The sequence below is a fragment of the Natator depressus genome, chromosome 8 (assembly GCF_965152275.1).
Source record: "Natator depressus isolate rNatDep1 chromosome 8, rNatDep2.hap1, whole genome shotgun sequence".
Classification (NCBI taxonomy): Eukaryota; Metazoa; Chordata; order Testudines; family Cheloniidae; genus Natator; species Natator depressus.
The window spans coordinates 3,055,899-3,081,383 of record NC_134241.1 but is presented as its reverse complement, the minus strand read 5'-3'; the positions used below and the strand labels follow the sequence as shown (position 1 = coordinate 3,081,383).

At 40.9% G+C, this 25,485-nt stretch overlaps 1 protein-coding gene across 1 annotated transcript in view; it reads right to left on the bottom strand.

Annotated features, from left to right (window-relative positions):
- Positions 1-25,485, bottom strand: part of CLINT1 (clathrin interactor 1) — a 76,779-nt gene that overhangs the window by 14,241 nt on the left and 37,053 nt on the right. Inside the window, exons 2-7 of the mRNA XM_074960214.1 lie at positions 23,484-23,588; positions 22,677-22,773; positions 20,977-21,085; positions 19,942-20,106; positions 15,430-15,607; positions 6,149-6,395 (exon numbers count right to left, since the gene is read on the bottom strand). Of these exons, the coding sequence (XP_074816315.1) occupies positions 6,149-6,395; positions 15,430-15,607; positions 19,942-20,106; positions 20,977-21,085; positions 22,677-22,773; positions 23,484-23,588 (901 nt within the window). The remainder of the gene's footprint in view (positions 1-6,148; positions 6,396-15,429; positions 15,608-19,941; positions 20,107-20,976; positions 21,086-22,676; positions 22,774-23,483; positions 23,589-25,485) is intronic.

Sequence of the window (25,485 nt, the reverse complement as noted above, 5' to 3'; positions counted from 1 at the left end):
GTGTCCACAGGGGAATTTACACTAGTAAAACTATTCTGGTATAGCTATGCAAGAAAATTTTGCCATGGAGACAAGCCCTTAGTTAATGGACAGAGCTATCTGGGAGAAAAAGTGTTTTGCAAGACATTAATAACTGACTTGTATTATCAAATATAATTCCAAAGTTACTGGGGGACCCTGACTTAGACGGAAAGCAGTATTGAAGCTTTCCTTTTATCAGTCATGTCCCAAGGAAGAGAATGCATTTCCTGACAGTACCATGACCCATCAGAAGTCACTTCATTGGCATAGTCACTAATACTAGCATTGGTCATGAATTTCCAAGAGAATATTTTTCATCACAAAATGCTGATTTGGCCAAACTATTTTCAGGAAAGGGTCAATTCTGACAAATTTTGAAAAAAAAAATTGGAAGAGCGTTTTGAAATTTTCTAAACATCTCATTTTGGCACTATGAAACAAAAATATTTTGTTTTTTGGTTTGAAACTAGTTAATTTATACTAAAAATACAAATTTTAAAAGGTCTGAATTGAAGTGAAACATTTAATTTAACCCGATCTGAAATTTTTGGATTATTGGTTTGTGAACGTTTTTGAAATTTCAACTACTTGTCTGATTCAGGATGGGAAGTTTTTTTTAAAAAGTCTTCATATGTGATGAGAAAACTGCTTCCCACCCAGCTCTAATACATGAGATCACCATCTGTTTGGTTAATCTGTCATACTCTGAATCCTATATATATAGGAAACATCACAAAGAATGCACACATTTTAGTCAACGTTACTGCTCCTGCAGTACAATGGTATTCTTAATGTTCTATGAACCTTGGCACTGCGGTCAAGTGCATCTATGGCAGACTGATGGATGGCCTGCTGAAAAGTCTGTTAAGTACAATTTTACTAAACGTCTGCCTGACTACTTGCCTGTGAGGAAACGTTTCTTCCTCAAACACACTGGCACAGTTTGTGGATTCTCTTACTTTAGGTGGAAGTGGGAGACAGTCCAGACAATCAATCCTGGTCAACAACAAAAAGAGGAAGGTCTGCTGACCCTCCAGAACTCTCCTGGCAGGCTTCCACATTTTACGATGGTTTCTACCTACTAGAGGAACAATCATGGACTCAGACATTAGTCCGGGGAGGGGGAGGGAGGAAGAGATCCCGAATGGCTGACATTAGCTTTATTCTTCCAATGAGAGTTTTGTACCCCTCTAACGCACTCATTAAATTAGTACTTGTGGGCTACAACCAGCAGTAAGAAAGAATCAGACACATAAGAGCATGATCATCTGGGAGGGGAAAGCCTTACAATCCCACTCTCAAAAGAGTTTTAAAATTAAAACTGCTTCAGAACCCTCTTCCCACAGGCAGCACTAAGGCCGTAGTCTAGTTTGTAGATCCTGGTGAAGATACGCATCAATGGCCAGTCAACTCTGAACATCTCTTCAGGTGAGGGCCTGTGTCAATAGAGAGCATTGCCCCTGTAGACTTTTGGGAACCGGTCTACCAATGTTGGGGTAGACTTTTCTAATATCACATCTTAGCCATTTGGAAATGGTTATTTTGAAGACTTTTTATTCCTGTATTTGGCGTGCAATCAGATTCACAGATCTCTAGTCAAGCTGATAACTCATCTGAGATCCAGTTTGTGCATGAATTCCTCCTTATGCTTCAGATTCAGATAGAGGGAAAGATGATTTTCTTAACATCACAGAGGATTCACAACAGCAATTACTGAAAGCAAAGTTGACAAGATCACCTTGTCCTTGTGAAGTATACAGGATGCTTCTTTGTCTGGGTAGTCTGAATACCTACAGAGGTAATGGAAACCAAGAAAGCTACTTCATTGGACCACAAGTACATGGATATGATAACATGGAATTTGAGAGCTTAAGACCCAGATCAAGTTCCATATAGGTTGTTTGTATAAAGGCGGCTTTATTTGGACTCTGATAAATCATGCTATGTGAGAAAGATAGTGAAGACTTACTGCCTCCTCCTAGAATGCTGGATATGTTAAAGAGTTAAGTGATGGCTTGTCTATGGGATCAGACTATTTATTAAGAATGAAGGAAGGTCTTTAGTTCTTCTTAGTGTCACACAGTCCATTAGCTCCATCCATTGAGTCTGAGCCAGAAATAAGCAGAGGCCTTCTAAGACTGCGTTCCTTTCGAGACGATGGTATAACATATGAATTAGATAAAATCTCTTTAGTTATGCTACATTCAAGAGCCATACTTCAAAATTCAGAAAAGCAGGTTCCAGATGGAAGATCAGGGTAACCAATAGATGACACGTACATATGGTTATCATCTCCATTTGTTCAAAGTATCAGGGCCTCATTAACCAACTGGTTATGAGCAGGACGACAAGTAATTTCTCTCTTTTTACACTGTTCTGTTCAGTAAAAGCATTGGGAGAGCAGAAGTAACTTGGAAGAGAGCTTCCATGCCTAGAACTATTGAGTGTGTCCTTCAAGACATTTGTTTTACTTGTGATTTGGCTGTGAAGCAAATAGGAACACTTAAGGCTGGCTGAATCTCAGATATGATAGGGAGGCAACCTAGTGACAGAGGATGTGGAAAAAGCTAATGTGCTCAATGCTTTTTTTGCCTCTGTCTTCACTAACAAGGACAGCTCCCAGACTGCTGCGCTGGGCATTGCAACATGGGGAGTAGATGGCCAGCCCTCTGTGGAGAAAGAGGTGGTTAGGGACTATTTAGAAAAGCTGGACGTGCACAAGTCCATGGGGCCGGACGAGTTGCATCCGAGAGTGCTAAAGGAATTGGCGGATGTGATTGCAGAGCCATTGGCCATTATCTTTGAAAACTCGTGGCAAACGGGGGAAGTCCCAGATGACTGGAAAAAGGCTAATGTAGTGCCAATCTTTAAAAAAGGGAAGAAGGAGGATCCTGGGAACTACAGGCCAGTCAGCCTCACCTCAGTCCCCGGAAAAATCATGGAGCAGGTCCTCAAGGAATCAATCCTGAAGCACTTACACGAAAGGAAAGTGATCAGGAACAGTCAGCATGGATTCACCAAGGGAAGGTCATGCCTGACTAATCTAATCGCCTTCTATGATGAGATTACTGATTCTGTGGATGAAGGGAAAGCAGTGGATGTATTGTTTGACTTTAGCAAAGCTTTTGACACGGTCTCCCACAGTATTCTTGTCAGCAAGTTAAAGAAGTATGGGCTGGATGAATGTACTATAAGGTGGGTAGAAAGTTGGCTAGATTGTCGGGCTCAACGGGTAGTGATCAATGGCTCCATGTCTAGTTGGCAGCCGGTGTCAAGTGGAGTGCCCCAGGGGTCGGTCCTGGGGCCGGTTTTGTTCAATATCTTCATAAATGATCTGGAGGATGGTGTGGATTGCACTCTCAGCAAATTTGCAGATGATACTAAACTGGGAGGAGTGGTAGATACGCTGGAGGGCAGAGATAGGATACAGAGGGACCTAGACAAATTGGAGGATTGGGCCAAAAGAAACCTGATGAGGTTCAATAAGGATAAGTGCAGGGTCCTGCACTTAGGACGGAAGAACCCAATGCACAGCTACAGACTAGGGACCGAATGGCTAGGCAGCAGTTCTGCGGAAAAGGACCTAGGGGTTACAGTGGACGAGAAGCTGGATATGAGTCAGCAGTGTGCCCTTGTTGCCAAGAAGGCCAATGGCATTTTGGGATGTATAAGTAGGGGCATAGCGAGCAGATCGAGGGACGTGATCGTTCCCCTCTATTCGACATTGGTGAGGCCTCATCTGGAGTACTGTGTCCAGTTTTGGGCCCCACACTACAAGAAGGATGCGGATAAACTGGAGAGAGTCCAGCGAAGGGCAACAAAAATGATTAGGGGTCTGGAACACATGACTTATGAGGAGAGGCTGAGGGAACTGGGATTGTTTAGTCTGCAGAAGAGAAGAATGAGGGGGGATTTGATAGCTGCTTTCAACTACCTGAGAGGTGGTTCCAGAGAGGATGGATGGTTCTAGACTATTCTCAGTGGTAGAAGAGGACAGGACAAGGAGTAATGGTCTCAAGTTGCAGTGGGGGAGGTTTAGGTTGGATATTAGGAAAAACTTTTTCACTAGGAGGGTGGTGAAACACTGGAATGCGTTACCTAGGGAGGTGGTAGAATCTCCTTCCTTGGAAGTTTTTAAGGTCAGGCTTGACAAAGCCTTGGCTGGGATGATTTGATTGGGGATTGGTCCTGTTTTGAGCAGGGGGTTGGACTAGATGACCTCCTGAGGTCCCTTCTAACCCTGATATTCTATGATTAAGTACTGGTTGCTCATTCTCCACTCTGATGACTGGACAACTTGACAATTCAGTCAGACTGGATTTTCAGGTATGTAGGACTAAATGAAGGCTAGGTTTCTCTCTTCCCATTCCATACTGTGAAATGTCTCAGCAGTTAAGAGCTTCTGATCCCTCCCTGCCAGCTGATGCAGACAAAGGTGGTCACTTATCAACTTAAAAGTACTGACCCTTGGGGAGGTCTGGGAAGCTAGGAATGTGAACTTCACTGATCTCAGCCTGAAGAGACTTTTTTCATAGCTTTTTCCACACTGTGGATGACCAAATGCCCTGAGGGTTGTGTGGGAGCCCAAGGTGAACCCCCACGCCTGAAAACAACAAGAAGTCTATTATTTTCTGACTTATTGCAGATAGGACAGCAGCGTAGTGCCTGTCAGAGAGCGCTTGATGAAAGACCACCACAGGAAACATTTGGAAGTCCAATGGGAAACATGCTCTTCCTTTTTATGGCAGAGAAGCGAGTAGCCTCAGCTTTGCAGCAGAAATCTCTGCAACAACCTCTTGTGGAGTCTAACCAAAGAAGACACATCTTTGCTTGAGAACATTGTGTCTAACAGCCTGAGGCAGTCTCAGTGACACTAATTTTTAGAACAAGAAAGTTTAATTTCAGAGGATTACAATTTCAAATAAGGAACAAAGAGCAGGACAGGAATAAAGATCCAATTTGCATGTCAGTGTCAGATTAAAAATAGACACTATAAAAGATATACATATAGGCAAGATGTGCTCCTAAAAGTTTTTGCCATATTTCAAGAGATGTCAATAGGCTCTTGAATTTTTCAATATTTTCCGATGTGTGTAAGCGAACCTTACAAAAAGGTTCATAAACTGTGGATTGACCATAAATAATCGTTTGACAGAGTCTGGCATGCCCACAATTACAGGGAGACAAAAAGCAGAAAGAAAACAGATGGGGTAGGAAAGGAAATACATTAGTAGAAACCCAAGGGAAGCTAGGAAGACTAGACCCTTCACCTATACTACATAAGTAGATATGTTTAAACACTATTGAGAAACAGGCTTTCAACCCAGCCATGTTATAAAAGACTTTTTTCCTCTTTCCCTTTGCGTACAGAAAAAAAGGTGAGTTGTGGCTGGGCCACAAACTTGTTCCAACAATTATTTTGTAGCTTAGATTGGACTGTAATTAAAACACTGCCCCAGACGCTGAGTTTTCTAGTCTAATAGCAACAGAGATTGACGACCCGGACCAATATTTGTGAACATACTATATGGCTGCCCATGCAGGGGCAAGGGAAAAAAGCTTGCCACGAGTATTTTTTCCCCCTTAGATATGTCCAAACAATTTAGGAGCAAATTCAGCCTAGTGAGAAATCAAAATCATATTTCTGTCTTTTAAGTTGGGGCTTTCATTTTGAAAGCTTTGCTAATTATATATGGCTGAATGTGGTGTTTTTAAACAAAAATGTTAAAAATCAGAACTATTGTATAGAATACTAATGTTTGAAATACCACACATTTGGAGATTAGAAACAGAAGTATCTTTTGAATCTTAAGTTCTCGCCTCCTGCAATTTTTTTTTTTTGGAGATAAAAACAGAGAAATGATAGTTACTTTGCTCCAAAAACCACATCCACCCATCAGAGCCTGTCCATTCTAAATGTGCGTAGCGATGGCACTATACTACTACATAAGGGACATATATTCTAGGTTCAATTTTAGGGTCTTACACGCTACTGAAAATCCAACCCTTTAATTTCTGGAAAAATAGTTACTCTTTGGGCTGATCTATAATCTACTTAATTCAGAGTCCCCTTGTTCTTAAAACAAAAATGGTTTCAGAGTTGGAAGAATGGAAGTTTACATCTTACCTTTACCGTAGATTGTGGGGTATGAGCTGCATTCTGATCTGGACTGGTTTTGTCTCCCGTGTAATGTGCTGCTGCTCCCAGATCAATGGTTTTGGAAGGGTTTGCTGTGCGTTTGTGTCTAGTGGTGGTGGTGGTCTCTGTGGCCTGCGTTATATGAATGTGTTTGGTCGTCACAGTCTCCTCTTCATCTTTGAATTCACCTTTGGGGGATTTACCTCTTCTTGCTTTCTTTTCCTCATCACTGTCACTAGAAGAGCAATGAAGAATGAAACAAAAATGATGCTAGTAAGTACAAATATGATTCAGTTCCTCCTCACCAAGATTCAAAGCCCACTGAAATCAATGGAGTCTTTTCATCTACTTCAATGGACACTGGATTCAGGCCTAAGAATTTTGACTATCATCCCCTTCACAGTGTTGACTGGTATTAACAAGAGACTGTAAACAGCGACTTAGGGAAAGGAGTACTCAGCTTTAATATTTGAGAAATTAATACTTTGCATTTATGTGGCACTTTACAAAAGTGGGGGTAGCATTATCCCAATTTTTCCCCAGAGACTTTTCTGTGCACGTGTGGGGTATAAAAGCATTTGGTAGACACAGCTGTCTAGCCTGTTATAATCAGGGATATTTAGAAAAAGAGTAAAAAGAAAAGGAGTACTGGTGGCACCTTAGAGACTAACCAATTTATTTGAGTATAAGCTTTCGTGAGCTACAGCTCACTTCATCACTCTAAGTGCCACAAGTACTCCTTTTCTTTTTGCGAATACAGACTAACACAGCTGCTACTCTGAAACCTAGAAAAAGAGTGAAGTTGGTAGGCCTGTTCAACACTTGCCCCAAGAGGTATTCACTGGTCCAAATGAAGCAGCGCACCAAGAAAGGATGCTAGCCTTAAGATGCCAAGCATACCAACTCCACTTCCAGCCCATTTCCCATTTGAGATATATGGGCTTTTATTTCTTTGAAGTATTCGTGAAAAAAAGGTTACCCAGCTTTAATAAGACTGGGTCACAGTATTATACAGAACTGTTCTAAATTTCCCAGCTCAGAAAACACATTTATTCTTACACCTCAAAGCACGTGTCTGTTTTAGTTGAAATCTTTTTATGCACCACAGTAACGTATGTTTAATCTGATTATTAAATTCTCCATTCTTACTTCGCTCGTGACCTAAGGTGGTGTACAAGCTCATTCATTTTTGCAACAGGCATATTGCATGTTATCATTAGGGCAACAGAATTGTACACAACAATGAAAAATGCTAGAGAGAAAGCTTAAATATATTGAAAACTATTTTGAAATAGCAATTCCCTTCTGGGTACATAGTTAAAAGTGAAAGGTTTTTATATTTTAATAATGCAGAAGAGTACTAACATATGTAATTGAACAAAGATTGTCCTTTTGTCAGGGGGGATATGACAACCACAACATACTCGGAGCAGTGCTTCCCAAACTTGTTCCGCCGCTTCTGCAGGGAAATCCCCTGCAGGGCCGGGCTGCTTACTTACCGCGTCCGCAGGTTCGGCTGATCGCGGCTCCCACTGGCTGCGGTTTGCTGCTCCAGGCCAATGGGAGCTGCTGGAAGTAGCGCGGGCCAAGAGATGTGCCGGCCGTCGCTTCCAGCGGCTCCCAGTGGCCAGGAGCGGCGCCGCTTCCAATGGCTCCCAGTGGCCAGGAGCGGCAAACTGCGGCCAGTGGGAGCCACGATCGGCCGAACCTGCGGACGCAGCAGGTAAACAAACCGGCCCAGCCGGGGCTTTACCTGCACAAGAGGCGGAACAAGTTTGGGAACCACTGCTCTAGAGGGTAGCCTTTGTTCTCTGCTGAGAATAGTGGGGTGGACTGTCATACTTCATATACCTAGAGGAAACGGGAGACATACAGTCTAGTTGCCACTGGAAGTGCTTCAATTCATGATCACTCAAAAACGTCCAGCATTCCATTTTGTATTCCAAAGACTAACAGCATTAGCTTTAGCCAGACATACAAGCAAGTATGGTGCAAGACTCTCACACAGCTCTGCCAGTGCACCTAACCCCTGACTTGTAGCAACTGTTTCAGCTCTTGGCCCTCTGAGCCTACAGTACTATTAGCACCATGCACAAATGAGGGAATAGAATGAGACCTCTACATTCATTTTCAGTTGTGATATCAGGATTTTAATCCAAGTCTCCAAAAATGACTGGCAAGCTCACTAATGCAATGCATCATTTAGTCACCCCACTCCTGGCTTAGGCTGTAAGCTCTTTTGGGGGCAGGGTCTTTCCATTGTGTGTTCATGCAGTGCTCAGCACAATAGGTCTCCAACCCTGACTGGGACCTTTAGATACTACTGCAATACAATTACTACTGTTAATTGTTAATCACATCAGTGCAGTCCCCGGTACCTAATGTGTACATGTGTTGTGGGGAATTTGAGGAAGAGGAGATGTTAACAAGTGCAGGTGCTGCCACATCCACGGATGAAATGTACGCTTCAGATGTATGCCCATATTACACTATAACACAAGTTTCAGAGGAATGAGCAAGGTTAATCTTACTTGCTCAAGAGTAAGACAGAGATGACCCTTTAGTGATCTACACCATCTTAACTGCTGCACTACCAGAAATTCTAGCTCTACAAAACATAAAAAGGGTTTGAGTGGTCAACTGATCTCCAAAATCTACAGCATTAGAGAAACGACGTTTAGGTGGATACATGTGTTATATCTGAAAGTTTTCCAGAGAGGTTAAATATATATTCTGAAATGTAGGACATAAAATATTACAGTGCCCAATTTTCTATAATAAATTGTACTGCTTCAAACTGAATGTCCCAGGAGATTTGTTTTGATTTTTCTTTGATGGTCACATTAACAGCAATGAAACATTATAGATTAATGTTCGCTTTAAGTGTGTTTACTATGTACAGAATAAATCCCTATAAAATCGCACCGCTTCATGTGAGAACTGCATAGTGAATGTTAAGAAGTTTCATCTGGTATTGTATTGAATCATTAAATTCAATGTCCTATGAGCAATGCACGTTCACATAACAGCCAGGAGCTGAACTCTAGCCTGTGGTCTCTTCCTTTACTTTAGAGTCTCTCCCCTCACCCTCCCCCCGCCCTGGGACTGAAAATGGTTTACTATCCCTTAGATTCTGGGGGAGATAGTTTGAGGCAGAATGCCTAAACCTAGTCAGCCCACAAAGAAGGATTACCACTCTTTAAACCAAGGTCACCTTTAGCAAAGATGACACTTACGGTTTTATGGGAGACCAACACCACATTTTGTTTTCCTTTGCCATCTGCTGCCTACACTAGCTTCTTAAAATGTTCGAGAGAAATAAATTTGGACAGAGTTCAAGAATTCCTGTTTGGTATTAAGAAATTGTTTTACAGATGCATGAAGGTACCTGGTGGAAAATACTGCTTCTGTACATGAGGATGGGATCAGCATTAATGGAGTGCAAAGCAATGAGGACACTGGGGTCAGGCTTGGATCATTAGTGTAAGATTAGGGGAAATCCCAACGAACAACAGAAAACCAGGGGCTTTTTTAGTGACTGCTTTCTGAATTGCCTTCTCTTCTACCATTTCAGTTCCAACGAGCCATCAATACTGGTAAGTTGGGAAAGGAACACAATTCTGTGAGACAGGAATGTTTTCCTTCTAAGGTTCAAAAATAGCCATATCTCAAATTGTAGGCCCAGTTTCTCTGCAGACAAACAGCTGCACATACCTTAAGTGTAGTTCTGCTCTGAAAAATGGCATGATGGGGTTACATATTTCTCTCTCAATGACTTAGATCAAGTGTTCAGCATATAAGTAAAAAAGAACCTTTTTTCTAACTAGATCAGGAATCTGAAAGTCAAGCTGGGTTCTTCTAGTTCATGCATCAATAAAAATAAAGATTGTAATTGGAATTTTAAGCATTCTAATGACGAGATGAAACGCAGACGGAGTCTGTTCTCATCCTTCCAGAGCAGTACTGACTGCAGTGCAAACAGGAGTTAAAAAAAATTTTAATCAGCAACGTCAACAGTTGAGACTGAACACAGAGAAGATCTGTGGATTGAGGCAGTACCCCTTACGTAGTCACTTTTCAGAGTAGAACAGCACATTAATTCTACATTACTGCACCCTCACAGACTGCGAATAAACTGTGGAGGATGTTTGTTTTTAAGTGAATTCATTTAGGTGGTAGTATTGCTGAAAAGGATCTGGGGCTTACAGTGGCTCACAAACTGAATGAATCAACAACGTGATGCAGCTGCAACAAAGGGTGATATTCTGGGATGTATTATGAGGAGTGTCATATGTAAAGACATGGGAGATAAAAGGCAGTTACCTTTTCAGTAACTGGTGTTCGAGATGTGTTGCTCATGTCTATTCCACAATAGCTATGCGTGCTCGCCATGTGCACTGGTGCTGGAAGTTTTTCCCCTAGCAGTACCTGTAGGGGGGGGAGTGCCCCCCACGGCCCCTGGAATGGTGCCTGCCTGGCACGATATAAGGGGAGCTGTGCGCTCCCCCCCCCGCCCCAGTTCCTTCTTGCCAGACAACTCCGACAGAGGGGAAGGAAGGCGGGGTGTGGAATAGACATGAGCACCACATCTTGAAGAACACCAGTTACAGAAAAGGTAACTGTCTTTTCGTCTTCGAGTGATTGCTCATGTGTATTCCACAATAGGTGATTCCAATCTATATCTGCTGGAGGTGGGTAGGAGTTCACAAGTTCCCAGGACGGAGGACAGCCCTGCCGAACCCGGTGTCATCCCTGGTTTGGGGAACGATCGCATAGTGCAAGGTGAACGTGTGAACTGAAGACCACATGGCGGCCCTACAAATGTCCTGGATGTGGACGTGGGCCATGAAGGCAGCCGATGAGGCCTGCGCCCAAGTCGAGTGTGCCCTCACAATGGGTGGCGGGGGACACACCCGCCAACTCATAACAGGAGTGGATGCGCAAAGTGATCCAAGTCGATCCGCAGAGTGGAAGTCGGCTGGCCCCTCGCGCGGTCAGCTGAGTCGACGAACAGTTGCAAGGACTTTCTGAACCGCTTGGTCCGCTCGAGGTAGAAAGCCAGAGCCCGCTGCACATTGAGCATGTGGAGACGGCGCTCTTCACTGGATGCATGAGGCTTGGGGCAGAGGACCAGTAGAAAAACGTCCTGACCCATGTGGTAGGCGGAGACCACATTCGGGAGGAACGCGGGGTGTGGGCAGACCTGGACCATGTCCTTATGAAACACAGCGTATGGTGGCTCAGAGCTCAGGGCCCTGAGCTCCGAGACTCGCCTGGCTGACGTGATTGCAACCAGGAAGGCCACCTTCCACGAGAGGTGAGACCAGGAGCATGTGGCCAGTGGTTCAAATGGGGGCCCCGTAAGAGGAGCCAACACCAGGTTTAGATCCCACTGCGGGACCGGGGCTCTAGAATACAGAAAAAAAGCCAGTCCAAACCCTTAAGGAACTGGCCAATCATAGCATGGGAAAATACCGTGCCCCCTTGCACTGGCGGATGGAAGCCAATATGGCTGCCAGGTGCACCTTGACTGACGAGGGTGCCAGGCCCTGGGCCCTCAGGTGGAGGAGGTAATCAAGGATGAGCTGGATTGGGGCAGCCACCAGGGAGACACTGTGGTCTGCCACCCACCTAGAGAAAAGGGACCACTTCACCAAATAAGCGCAGCGAGTGGAGGGCAGTCTACTTTTGAGGAGGACGCACTGAACCTGTTCTGAGCATGTCCTTTCCTCTCCACCTAGCCACTGAGCAGCTACACCGTGAGGTAAAGAGCTGCTAGGTTGGGATGGAGGTGGCAGCCCTGGTCCTGAGAGAGCAGGTCCAGGCAGAGCAGCAACGGCCACTGCGGAGCTACTGCCGGGCCCCAAGGGTCCTGTACCAACGCTGCCTGGGCCACGCCGGGGCAATCAGGACGACCCAGGCCTTGTCTGTCTTCATCTTCTCCAGGACCCTGCTTATTAGAGGGAAAGGTGTAGAGAAGTCGGCCTGACCAGGACAGGAGAAAAGCAGAGACAGCACCCCTCCCCGCTTCCCCCCGGAGCAGAACCGGGGCATCGCTAGTTCTGCCAAGTCGCGAATAGGTCCACCTGGGGAGTTCCCCACCTTCGGAAGAGCCGGTGGGCCACTTAATCTAAATCTCTCTTGCTACAGATGAAACCCCATTGCTGGGGGTCCTGTCTTCAGTGGACATGGAAAACAACGTCCCTGGACGTTGCCCAGAGCACCGCAGATGTCGGTCCCATGCTCCAGAGGCAAGCCGCCGCTGGGATCTCCGCAGTCGCCTCCAGCCCGGTACCGGTACCAGTCGAGGGAACATTCCCGATGCTGTTCACCGCCGAGCGACCACTTGGGGCAGAGTCCATGTGGATCGCCCTCAGCGCCGACTAGACTGTCTGGGTTCCGTCCAACTGGGACTCTCGGCACCGCTTGTCCTCAAGAAGCGAATATCGACGGGACCAATTAGCTATTATGAAAAACTTTTAACTATAAAGGTAGTTAAGCTCTGGAATATGCTTCCAGGGTAGGTTGTAGAATTCCCATAGTTGGAGGTTTTAAAAAACAGGTTGGACAATCAGTCAAGTTTACCTGATCCTGCCACAGTGTAGGGGACTGGACTTGACAACTTCGACATACATTTGTATGATTTAGGACAGAGGATCTCAGCATTCCCAGACTACTGTACCCCTTTCAGGAGTATGACTGGTGTTGCGTATCCCGAAGTTTCACCTCACTTAAAACTACTTGCTTACAAAAATCATACACAAAAATAAAAAAAAAAGTGTCACAGCCACACTATTACTGAAAAATTACTTGCTTTTTCATTTTTAATAATAAAATTAATTCATAATAAAATTAATTGGAATATAAATATTGTACTTACATATCAGTGTATAGTGTATACAGCAGTATAAACAAATCATTGTATGAAATTTTAGTTTGTTCTGACTTTGCTAGCGCTTTTTATGCAGCCTGTTGTAAAACTAGGCAAAATCTAGATGAGTTAATGTACCCCTGGAAGAGCTCTGCATACCCATGAGTATGTGTACCCCTAGTTGAGAACCACTGATTCAGGTTATTTCCATGAACCCAGAAGGATAGAAGGATACAAACTCCATATCTATTGCACACATTCTTCAAAGTACCATTCTGTGCAGTGTTGGATTTTTAATTTTTAAGCCACACACAATTACTAAAATCCAATTTCTTCCAATCACTGATGCTTAGACATTAAATATTTATGTAGAACTTACACCTGCAGTATTCAATTAGTGGGTTATGGAATAGGAAACGATAAAAATAGGTACCACAGTTTTAAGAGCATAAATAGCTATCAATATGATTTTTATTGGGTTTTAATTACACATTACATCATGAGATTCCTATGACAATATGGACCCGCCCTGAGGACTTTGCTCCTCCTGCGGACAAAACTTCCATTTGTTTCAATTCCCACTGCACAAGTAATGGCTTCCAGACTAGGCTCCACATGTATGCTGTTCAGGCAAAAAGATGCTTTTGGATTGCTTTTTGTGCAGTACTAGAGACACGGCATATTGGCAGAAGTCTGGATTATTTTGCATTTTGGGACTTAGATGGCACCACCTCACCTTAACTACCACTTGGAAGAGCATTTTTGCTTGTGTATGTTGCATAATTTCCCCTTTTTACTCCTTGTTTAAAAGCTGATTATTTAATAGTACCAAATGCTTTTATGGCACTTTACAGAATCAAAGACATTGTCCCTGGGCTGACATTTCTGGTAAAAGATGAAAGGAAAGAGAAAGGATAACAACCAAATATGCAAGATGTAATAACTATAAGGTGTGAAAGAGCAAATGATTAAGTTAGAGAACTGGTTAGTGCAGAAGATTAAAAACACTGGAGTAGAGCAGAGATTAGCAGTTGAAAGCTAGCTGAAAGATGACTGTTTTGGGGTGGGATTAGAAGGTGGAGAGAGGCTTGCTTGGCACACTTGGAGATGGAGATACACCCAGGTGATGAGCAGTAGTGGGAGGAAGAACACAGTGGCACAAGACAACATGAGGGGAATATCAAGGTAAATATTTGTTCATTTTCTATTTGAAATATAGCTAAGGATCTTTAAGGATGTTCTTGTGAGCAAAATTGCTTCTGAAGGATAAGGACATAAAGCTCAAATCAATGTACCATTATTGTTAAATCTGAAGTTGTTTAGGTTTCTTCTGATCCTCTCTCTTTGTAGTCTATTGATGATAAATTCTAAGAGGGAACGCTGACGTGTGCATAGAGTACCAGGTTTTGGTTTATTAATGTCCTAGGGGGAAGGCCATATTGCCCTGTTCTGAATAGTGCAGCCATTAGTATTACTTTCACTTCCCTGATGGACCACTTGGTATTAAAAAAAATACTTATACATAGTGTTTTGAAAAACTACCAATACACGTAAATGCACGATGTATTAGAATTCCTACAATTTTAGAATGTTTACCCAAAAGGAAATTATTTAAATGAGCATTTTCTCTGAAGCAATTTCAGATTGTTAAGAATGGTTTTGATCTCTCAATAATAAAATTTAATACACCTGTTAAACTGTGCTGCCTTTAGAGTTCATACTGTAGGCAAACACACCTCAGTTTTATTTTCTTACTGCAGAGGATTTAGTGGCCAGGTGAACAAACATTTGTCATACTTTACAAAAAGGTTAGCTGAAAATAAAACTATTTGTTTCAAGTACAAGAGTAAGTGGGCCAAATCTCTGTTCTTCCTGAGATCTGCTCAATACAGAAACCCAGTGAAAACAATGAAAATAGGAGATGGAGGGTGGGGCTAAAGTGGCTATAAGCAATTTCTGTGTCTCCTCCTATTCTTGGGTCATTTAGGAGTTTGCCTGGACTCTGCCATAAAATAGAGCAGCTTCAAGGCTGCTGCAGTGGGCCCAGGAGGCCAATAGCTGAGAATTACTAGAGTTCAATGCACTTTGGCCAGACTCCCCCTGAACAAGCAGTTGCAGGGCCAGGGAAGTTATGCTGGCTCTACACCACCCAAAGAGCCTTCTTATTCTCTGGGGTTGGGGAGGACAGCTACATAGCCCCCAGCCCCCCGCCCCCCCCCCCCCCCGGACCAACAGAGCAGTGTAAAGGGGGTGGGAGAGGGTCACACAACAAACTGGCCCCAAATTGTATTTCTATTAGGAGGGGAAAGCATGGCAAAAAACTGCAGACACCTAATAAGCCTTACAATAACAGTGACTATTCAGAATAGATACAGCTATTTTAACACAGTAAAAGTACCTGCATCTTTCAGGAGAGTCCTCTCTATCTTTCCTCCGGAACTTGCTGATGGTATCATCAATTGTGCTTCCAATTTTGTCACTCAGTTCACCTAGTTTATCGCTGAATGGAAAAGCTCCCTTGTTTTTATCCCATTCTTCATCCCATTTTGACTTGGGCTCAGAATCATACCTTTCACCTATATAATTTGTGAAGACATAATACTGATGGTAAACACACAAAAAAGCCTGTAGTCTTTTTGGAGTCATCCCCCCTTACCCCCACAAAAACTGTAACCTTATGAGTTTTCAAAGCAAACTGAAAGCTCCCACAGTGCTGAATCAACACTGCTACAGCAAGGCACGCCATGTAAGGCCAATCATTAAGTGGCAGAAATGCAGATTCAAAAGCTTTTGTTTATGATAACTACACAACCTTAATGCACTGCACAGCATAGCACATCAGGATAGCGTTAAACCTTGTTGGAGGAGCAGCATAATAGAATCAACTCAGGCTGTATAAGCAACTTATCAGAATTGGAACATGCCATTTTTATAATGGTCACTTAATGTGCAATACTGCATTCCGGCCCAAGCTGCTATGCTAAGTGGTAAATCTTTCAAAGATTTTATACATTTTAAAAGCTCATGAATACACAGAGGCACAGTACCAAACACCAAAACAGACTAGTGTGAAAACATATGGTAATATTTCTAGCATCTATTCCAGTTAAAAAACCCTCAAAAACAACAAGAAGATTTAAAAACCATTAAGGAAAGTACAGCAACTTACCTTCTCAGCAGCCAGTCAGTGCTTTCATTTCTCAACACTACAGTGCCATCAAGAATTAGCAGCAAAATAAATCTGCTTCTGAATGTTGAGAAGCAAGAACTCCAACTAGCTGCTGGTTAGTTTAGAAAAAAGATTATAGCTTTGCTTGAATTACGTGCAAATAGTCCATGTACACATCTAAATGGAGATTTATTAAAGTAGATATTTTCACTAAAACTTCCCCTTGAATTGTTGGAATCTGAAACAATGACGACGACTGCACTACGTTTGAAAATTTTAGCCACCCAATCAGTGGCTTGGTTTTCATAGGGCAGGTATTTGGATCCTGGAAATATTAAGCCACTTATGGGGTACCTAAATTTGTATTCAAGTACTTACATTTAAGCACCAAACATTTGAACATGTTGGTTATAGTGCATAAGAATTAGAAAGGAGACATTGACCAGCCTGCTTTTAGTGCCTTACCTGAGTGAAAGGGAACTAGCAAGCAGACAGCAAAAACAGTAAATTTGGGAACTCATAAGAAAGTTGTAAGATACTTAAAAAAAATACAAGGATCATGCTCATTTAAAAGTTTTAAATCCACACACAATGAATAAGTGATAGGAATATGAAAAAGGTTCAACTGAATCCAAATTATGCCTCTCTCCAACCTGAATTACACATGCAAAAATAAAAATCTCAATCTCTGGAAAAGAAAATGTGAAGATCAAAATGACTCACTTTGTTAGTTTTTTTGGTATAATACAGAATCTGGACATGTACAGATATGCTTTCTGATCAAATGGCTCGATGTTAGTATCCAGCTGCCTATATCCTTTTCTCCATTTTATATGTACCAAGACTATATTGAAAGTGTCTACCAAACCAGATAATCAATAGTGCTCTCCATCACAGGAAGCAGAGAAAGTGCTAGAGAGCACATCAATGTGCACTGAATGTGCTTTTTTTTGTTGTTGTTTCTGTATTTTAACTTACATTGTGTTTCCTTGTGTGTTATAAACATTTAGAACGCTGACAAGCAGCTTAAAAACCTGGCCTGATGTACTGAAATGTAGATTGAGACAAGAAAAAGAAATATTGGTTGGGTGGGGTTGTGTAAAAAAAAGTTGCCCTATGTAAAAAGTTTATTCACATGTTCCAGAACTTTGTTACACAGCATTGTTAAAAATCATGGGCTATTTTGATGATAAAAAATAGCCTGTTCACATTTTTTTAAACTCACAAAATAACCCAAACGGATACGTTTTTGGATACTTTAGAAAAAGCAAAAAGAATCTTAAAACTATTTCCCCCCATAAATCCTACTGGATCCCTCTGCAAAAAATACATTTTCTGTATAAGAGACTATTCCTTTCCAGCTGAAAGACCTGACCTTGTATGTAAAATTTCAGCCTGAAGGGGGGTTTTTTGTGCTGGCATTTTAAGATGATGCAAATGGCTTGCAAACACTTCAATATAGTGATAAATGAAGTGATGCTAATTATAGATCCTTTAGTATAAAAACAAAATACATTTGAATGAGATGACACAGGTTCAGATTTGGAAGTGTGGTGAAAAGAGCCGAAGAGAATATGGAAAAGGAATGAAGTTTTCCACTGATCAACATGGGGTGGGTAAGTTATCTTTGGACAGAGTAAAACAAGAGCCAACCCAGACAGAAAGATAGGAGACAACAATGAAGAAGGTACAGAGGCAGTGGCCCATGAGTGTTCTACAAGACAAGAGGATTACCATAGCCCCCAGCAGGTAGCAAAAACCCAAAGAAATATATTGCAAGGAGGCACTTATCCTACAGCATGGTGGAACTGCCTGTCTACCTTATTTATTTCGACCGGGGGGGGGGGGGGGGAAGGAAGGGAATCCTTCCCTATACCATGGAGACGGTTCAGCCCACTGGCACTTACACATACCCTTCCTCCTCACTGTGGTGGAAGGGTCCATAGTGCCACACAGTGGCTTGTGCAGAGCAAGTCTCCAGATCACAGAGGATGCATACTCCTGGCACACCTCTCTCACATACAGTCCATTCTCGCACAGAGAAGTCACACTGGTTTCACTGCACAGGAGCACTCAGAAGTTGTGAACATGAGGGTTGGACTTTCCTCTTAGTGGAAAATATCCTGATCTCTAATAATACCAGGGAGAATATGGACAGACTGATGGTTTAGATGCAACATGTTGGGCTACACCAAAGAGATGCAAATTTAGATGCATGCTCAGAGCTTTGTTCCTCACTGTGGCAGGGCTGGGAGCATGCAGGAGGCCAAGGAGGGAGTGGTGCACAAAGATGTGCCTTGCATTGCTCATGAGTGATCATTTAAGAAAAGCAGAGAGAGGTGGGGAAGCTTCAAAGCATGGCAAAAAAAGGCCTGATGTGAGATATCAATGCCTAAGTCATAGGAAAAAACCCATCGGTTCTATGAAGCCAGATTTTAGGCAACCACTCCTGCAGATGAAGGGCAACTTCCCCTGGACACATTAGGCTCTGGAGCACCTATTGTCAAGGAGAGATGCAGAGTTATGAATGGTCAAGTGACCTTAATGGTATTTATAGACTTATACATTTTTGCATTTTAACCCTAGAATATCCCTTTAAACTGATTTTTAAGACAAAGCTACTGCTTAGATTTCCCCCCTTAAATTCCCTAAGCTTCAATACCAGCTGTTGCTCAAATAAGGTTCCTTTAAGTTTCCCAAGCACCCATTGAAACACTGAACGGGTGACCTGCCTTCAGTTTTGCAAGGCAGAGTGGGCCTGGTGGGTGCAATAAAGCAGCACAGTACATATTCAGCTGCAAGTTTCCTAGTGTATCAAGGCAAAGTGGGTGTGGTGCTGGCACTGGGAAGCACGCTCCTTAAGGTGCACATGGGAACTGCAGATTCAACGCATGCAATAAAAAAAAAAAAAAACACAGACCAGATGCAGACCCCTGAATTCCATTAGAGATTGTAGATCAGCAAGCAGCACCACACGCACATTAACAAGAACACACAGACCTGATGTGAATATCAAAATACATACATATGGTGGCTTATATGCCAAGGGTCCATATAATGCTACCCGGGGAGTTTAAGATCTGCTCGCATATCTTAAGGTACACATTGTTTTACTTTAACACCATACACTCACCACCAAAACAAAATCAAAGGCACTCAGCGAGAACAGTTCGCTAAGACAAGGGTAGGATGTCTAGGTCAAGCCACTTTTCAGCTATGAAGAGGTGACAAGGTATTAGCAATTTAAAAAAAAACAGAACAAAAAAACCACAGAATTCTTCTGGAAGCCCTGTATTTTTAAAATGCCTTGTTTGATTTGCTTCAAACTTTCCATTAGAATTCTATTGTGGCAAAAGACCCTACATGCCAATTTTTAGGTAGATCAGTTAAGTTTTGGAAGTGTCAGTGGATCACCATCAGCCATATAAAAAAAAATCTCCATTTTAGTTCATTTAAGTGACTCCCCCTCCTGCCCAGGGACATTTGAAAATATTTAATTTCTATTCAGAGGTACCAGAAGGATGTGAAAAGTTATTAGCTTGATAAGAGTATTAAAATTGCCAGTATTATATTTTAAAGAGTCCTTTAGAAAGGGACAATTTATCCAGGAAGGATTTGCTCAGTAAGTAGCTACTCTTTTAGTATTTATTTGCTCCGTGCAGCACATCCATGAAATCAAGCTAAGTCACTGGGTGCAAATTGCTCTCCTCAGCTAGTTGACCAACACAGCACTGAACTCACCATATCTGAACCCTCCGACACTGTCAGAAGAAACCCCAATATATTTGTCTTTGTTCTTCTTTGCCTTTTTCCTCTCTTCACGAAGTCGATCATCATCCTGGGCAAACTCTACCATTTCTTTTACCTTTTGGCGTATGTTTATACCTTGGTCTTTGCCATTCTCATCTGTATATATTGGCAAAGGGGAAAACATTCAGAAATAGCTGTTAGAACTGAGCATTAGACAAGCTAACAAATTTAAAAAGTTACAAAATGAACAATTATGAGAAAAATCCTAAAATGCACTGAACCTGTCTAAAATATGAGGTCAAACATAACATTTTATTTCAATTGAAATTTCATCCTCAACTAAATCATGTATTTTCATTAAGCACAATTTTTATTTAGAAAGGTCTAGCATTAATCTTTAACAGACCAACAGCAGCAAGTTTTGGAGTAAAACAACCAGACTCAGATTTAAACTATTTTCTTCACTCATTTTATTCCGATTTTAACCCATTTTAAGAAGCAGCACCAGTTTTTAGCTTTTTTAGTGCAGTTTTAGAAACACTAATTGCTAGAATTCTGTCACACTGCAAAGCTAAAATCTAAAATTTGCTTTTCTCGCCAGCCTCTTTCACATTCAAAACACACATTGGCCTTGCTGCCTTTGCACTGTAAATATTATTTGGTGGGAGGAAAAAAAACCCCCAGCTTCAAACAGATGTGTGTGTTTTGGAGCTCTAACCTTTTCTTCCCATATGATTAAAGCTATTCCTTTACGGACACCACAGGGGACCAGTCTCTAGTGCATATTTTAATATAAACCCGAACACTCATGTTGTGTTGGTTCTGTTGTTATTAGCCAGTCTTTTCTGCAAGTTCTTGTCTTCACTAATTAATACTCTAGGGTCCCATGTCTTGGATTCTGCACTCTTCACACAACCGGCAACAGTCACATTCTAATTAGAGCAGGGAAGCTTCTAAGCTGGTTCAGGTGACTGACAACTCCAACTCCTGTTTTAATTTGCTTATAAGATTTTTTCTATTGCTCACCTACAAAGTGGTAATTTTCCAGGGAGCGCAAATCATAAATGTGTTCTCTGGCACTCGTAACAACACGCTCTGATCCATTCCTTATGAGGTAAGCTAGGAGCAGCAAAGACTATAAAAATACAAAGCACATTAAATGACTGCATGACCAAAAGCTCTATCAGAATTTGTTTTAAGTGCAATAAAAAACTAAATCCTAAAATCCAAAAGTCAGTCAATGTCAAGGTTTGTTCCCCTTTTAAATAAGTAACTATTACACTGATTTGCCTTATCAGGTTCTCTTTTTTCCTTCCCCTTTTTCATTTATAAGCATCGCAAGCAAATTTGGATTGCATTTGTTCAGTAAAAACAAAGTAGATTGTTATCAGATCATCACTAATTCTTGAAGCAAAATAACTTTTCATCAGAAAAAGATGGTGATGGAAATTTAAAAAGCAAACCTAAACCTGTAAAACAAAACAGTTTTCCTGTATCCCTCCTGCCCCTTCAATTCCCCAAAGTTTTTCATTTAAAAGCAATTTTTATGGTGACTTATTTCTGTTGCTCTCTACAGGAATGTGTTCATGTATAAAATACAGTATTCTGGAGTAAGTTTAAAGGAAACTTCAAGAGAAAAATTTTAAGAAGTTGAAAAAGTATTTTTTAAAATTGTGAACTTCCTTGAACTTCAGTAAGTTCCATCTAAAAAAAAGTCACATGAAACAGTCTATCAGCTAAAATACGTACTCAAAATGCAATATATTCAAACCTGGTAGATAATTCCAACTTAATTTAGAACATTAAGTAGTACATATGATAGCATTAAATATTAATTTACATTATACTTCAGGGAAAACAATTACGAGTACAAAGCACTGGGCACCCCAAGAAAACAGTATACCTTAGAATTATTTTTGTCTTGTTATATATAATCTAAGCCTCAAACAAGACACAGTAGGATCTAAACCTTAAATTTTAAAAATGGTATGTGCTATACCAATCCCACCCCATCCCCGAAAAAAAAAACAATATAATCCTACATATGTTGTTACACTGGAAGTACAGCATTACAATAATTAAGGAAAAAGATGTACTTCACACAAATTATTCAAAGCCACGAAAACTTCAACTGGTGTTCAGTGCTTTCTCTACCACTAATAAGACAAAAGGCAAATGAAATACAATCTTCAAAATTAGTGGGAAAATTTGGATTCTTTTCAGGCAGAATACTTAATGTAAATTAAGTTTTAAGCTGTTTAACTTGGAAACAATTTTAATTTTTCTAGTTAGAAACAATATCCTTTAGAATGCTTAAAAAGAATTTGAAAATATCTTGAAAAAGAATTGTTTACCAACAGGCATACATACAAATGATATTTCTTTTGTTTAAGTACAAAATGTAGATGTTATTCTGTTTGACACTCCTACAACAGTAAAATAAGATTACTATGTTAATTAAAAAGCATTTTACACAAAACACTTGTTTTTAGAAAGCTCTATACTGCAGAACAAAACAAAAACAGAAATTTGACTTTTATAACAGAGTTAATAGTAACATCTGACAGGAGAAAACTAAAGTTTATTGGTAATACAAACGTAACATAGTTGAATACGTACATGCACAACAGTGCATCAAGATATGAAACTAAAATTAATACCTTGTTTGTTCTTCAGTACACAGAGTAAGAGTAATCACACCCTAAAAATGTCTTATATGCACACACCTTATAAACTCTCCTCCAGTTCTTTTTATTATCTTTCAGCATTCGAGTCCAAAGCATGTTCATAAGTTCTGGAAACTGCTCATACATAAATGTAGCTCTAGGAGAATTAAACAAAAGGAGCAAAGCAATTATTTTCATAAGTTTTCCCTAGTAGTTTGCTACAATTAAATGTTGACAGTAGATGGCAGACTTGGTCTAAAACTATTGTAATTCCATCACACTCCAAGTGAAGAGCTACCAAAATTTCTTATTTATACAGATGAATTTCACACACCATTTCAAACAAAGCTGAGTATCTATCAATTTGGTGGAGGCGGGGGGGAGGAGGGGAGAAGAGGAATCTATTCTCTTCAAAGCAATGGTTTAATGTCTACAACATGACTATGGTGGTGCCCCTCATAACTAGCTCATCACACACTATCCAAGCCCTTCTCTGAAAGATAAACTGATACATATGTTCAGGAGCAAAAATTTGGCTAATCTTACTCTGTTTAAACCCTTAAAAATCATTGGAGCAACTGGCCCCAAATAGGATCTTTTTATTCTGAAAACCCCACAAAATTATACATATTGTAAGACCAAGAATTAAAAAAAAAAAAAAAAAAATACACTGCAAGTACCCTGTGACATGTCTCCGATTTGGTGATTCTGATTTTTTTCTCCAGCATATAATCTTAAAATTTAATTTACAATTATTTGTCAGCTCTTCTCTATCAACCTGGCATCCTTGCTGGTTTGGCAGCAAATTTTACATTTCTGTATAAAGATGCATCTTTTTCATCACTGCTGAGTCAAATCATCACTTACTTGGCAATCTCTCCCATGAGCTGCCCTGAAGGTCCCCATGGATCATCATTGGTTGCTTCTCGAACCTTAGACTCGATGTCTGAATAATTCATAACCACGTTGGTGCTGCAAAGGAAAAAAAATAAACACACACATGAAGATTAGCATCAAACTGAGAAACACATGAAAACTTAATAATGACACTAGTGGGTACCTTAATGAGATTCCCACCCTGTAGAGGTAAGAAAACATCTTTAGTGAAGAAGCTACCCTGAGGACATTATACAACACATTTAAGTTATCTTTAAGAAGATTTTTACTATTCCATTAGTCTTCAAGAATACAGATGAGAGACTAGGGATTACACGAGAGTTGGAATCAGTCCAGTAAAAATGGCTTTTGGTCAACTTAAAACTGAAACAACCACTAGAGTCTAAATTGGTAGTTTCCCCAGCTAGATCTGGCTTGCTTGCAGGCTTACATGTTGCACAATTATTTGCCAGTACTTCTATAACTCAATGAACAGAAGTGGATGTGTATTTTTTCAAACCATGTGCATTATAATGAAATCCAAACAATGTCAGTATCCCAGCAGGTGCTAGCAAAATTACACAGATAGGAGAAGCTGGAAAGAAGGGAGATGAGAAATTCACAGGGAAGTATGTTTTTTAGCTTGAACAGTTTTAATTAAGGGAAAATGGGAAGGAGAAAGGGAGAGAAGCTACAGGGCTCCCTGTATGCCGATTAAAGGAATGAAAACAATATCAAGAGTTCAAGGACCCTCTACGGGAGTTCTTGCAAAAATGCAATATGGAAAGAGGAAAAAAGATGTTGCAGTACTATCTCTAAGAGTCAAAGAATCTGCCTTCTTAATGAATAGCTGCTGCAGAAAATGTTAACGTTTAATTACAAGTCTAATTTTTAATGCTTTCTTACGAAAAAGAAGTCCTAATATACTCTGGAAGCAAGATGATCTGCCTTAACCTGAACAAAAGAGGGGCTCAATGGATTTATTCCTTAACTGTATTCACATGAAAAGAGCTCTCCAACAGCAATATTTAAAGATGTATTGCTTTCAGATGTTGTGCCAGTGGGAAAATGGAATAATTGTGCATATTCACATTTACATCAGAGAAACACTGCACAACTAAAAGCACACCATTACCTATACTCTGCCTACTTGTAGAATGTTCTCACACGCTCTAGTGTATTTAAAATAGATATGCAATGGTTATGTTTATACCCCTTATACTACAAAGTTTAGAAAAAAAACTGTTAAAGACATTATACAACTGGTTTCAGAACCTGAAAGAAGTTGCTGCAACATGATTGTTTTCAACTGGGAGTCCATAGAACGTCTTGTAAACCAACTGGAATGAAATGCGGAACTGGTCCAGTGGCCTAGTAGTAATGCTATGGCGGAGACTAGGTTCACCTTCCTTTGTTCTCTGAATCCGGAATGGCAACAAAAACACTGCTTTACAGTCACCCGTCTGGGTGTTTAGGGAGAAGCATGAATAGGTTTTAAAATGACACCCATCCAACCCTTCGTGCAGAAAAATGATGAAACTGGGAGTGTAAAACAAAAGAGAAAGGAGAAGCAAAAAGTTTAAGAGCCAGAAAAGGACACAGAGGGTAATAAATCCAGAGGTAGAACTCCTAGACTTAATCAGGGATTCTCAGCATTCGAATTCTTGCAATCAGATTCTGAAAAATAATTTTATCTGACTGTGTCTGAAGAAAGCATAACCTACATGGATGAGTAAGTAATCAGCAAGCCAATAGACTATGATCTGTATAAGAAAGCATGTCCAAACTCAGCAATAGGTTTGAACAATAGCAATTAGGGTTGTATAAAGTCACCGTTAAAAACTATTTAAAAAACCCTACAAACTTTTGTTTCTGCTGTTTTGTTTGCTGTAGACATCCAGATGTAAGCTAGTACCATTTTCAATTCTCATGCATATGGAACATTTTCATTTATTTGTTTAACTACAGGCTTCAGAAGCTTTGCAGCTTTCAG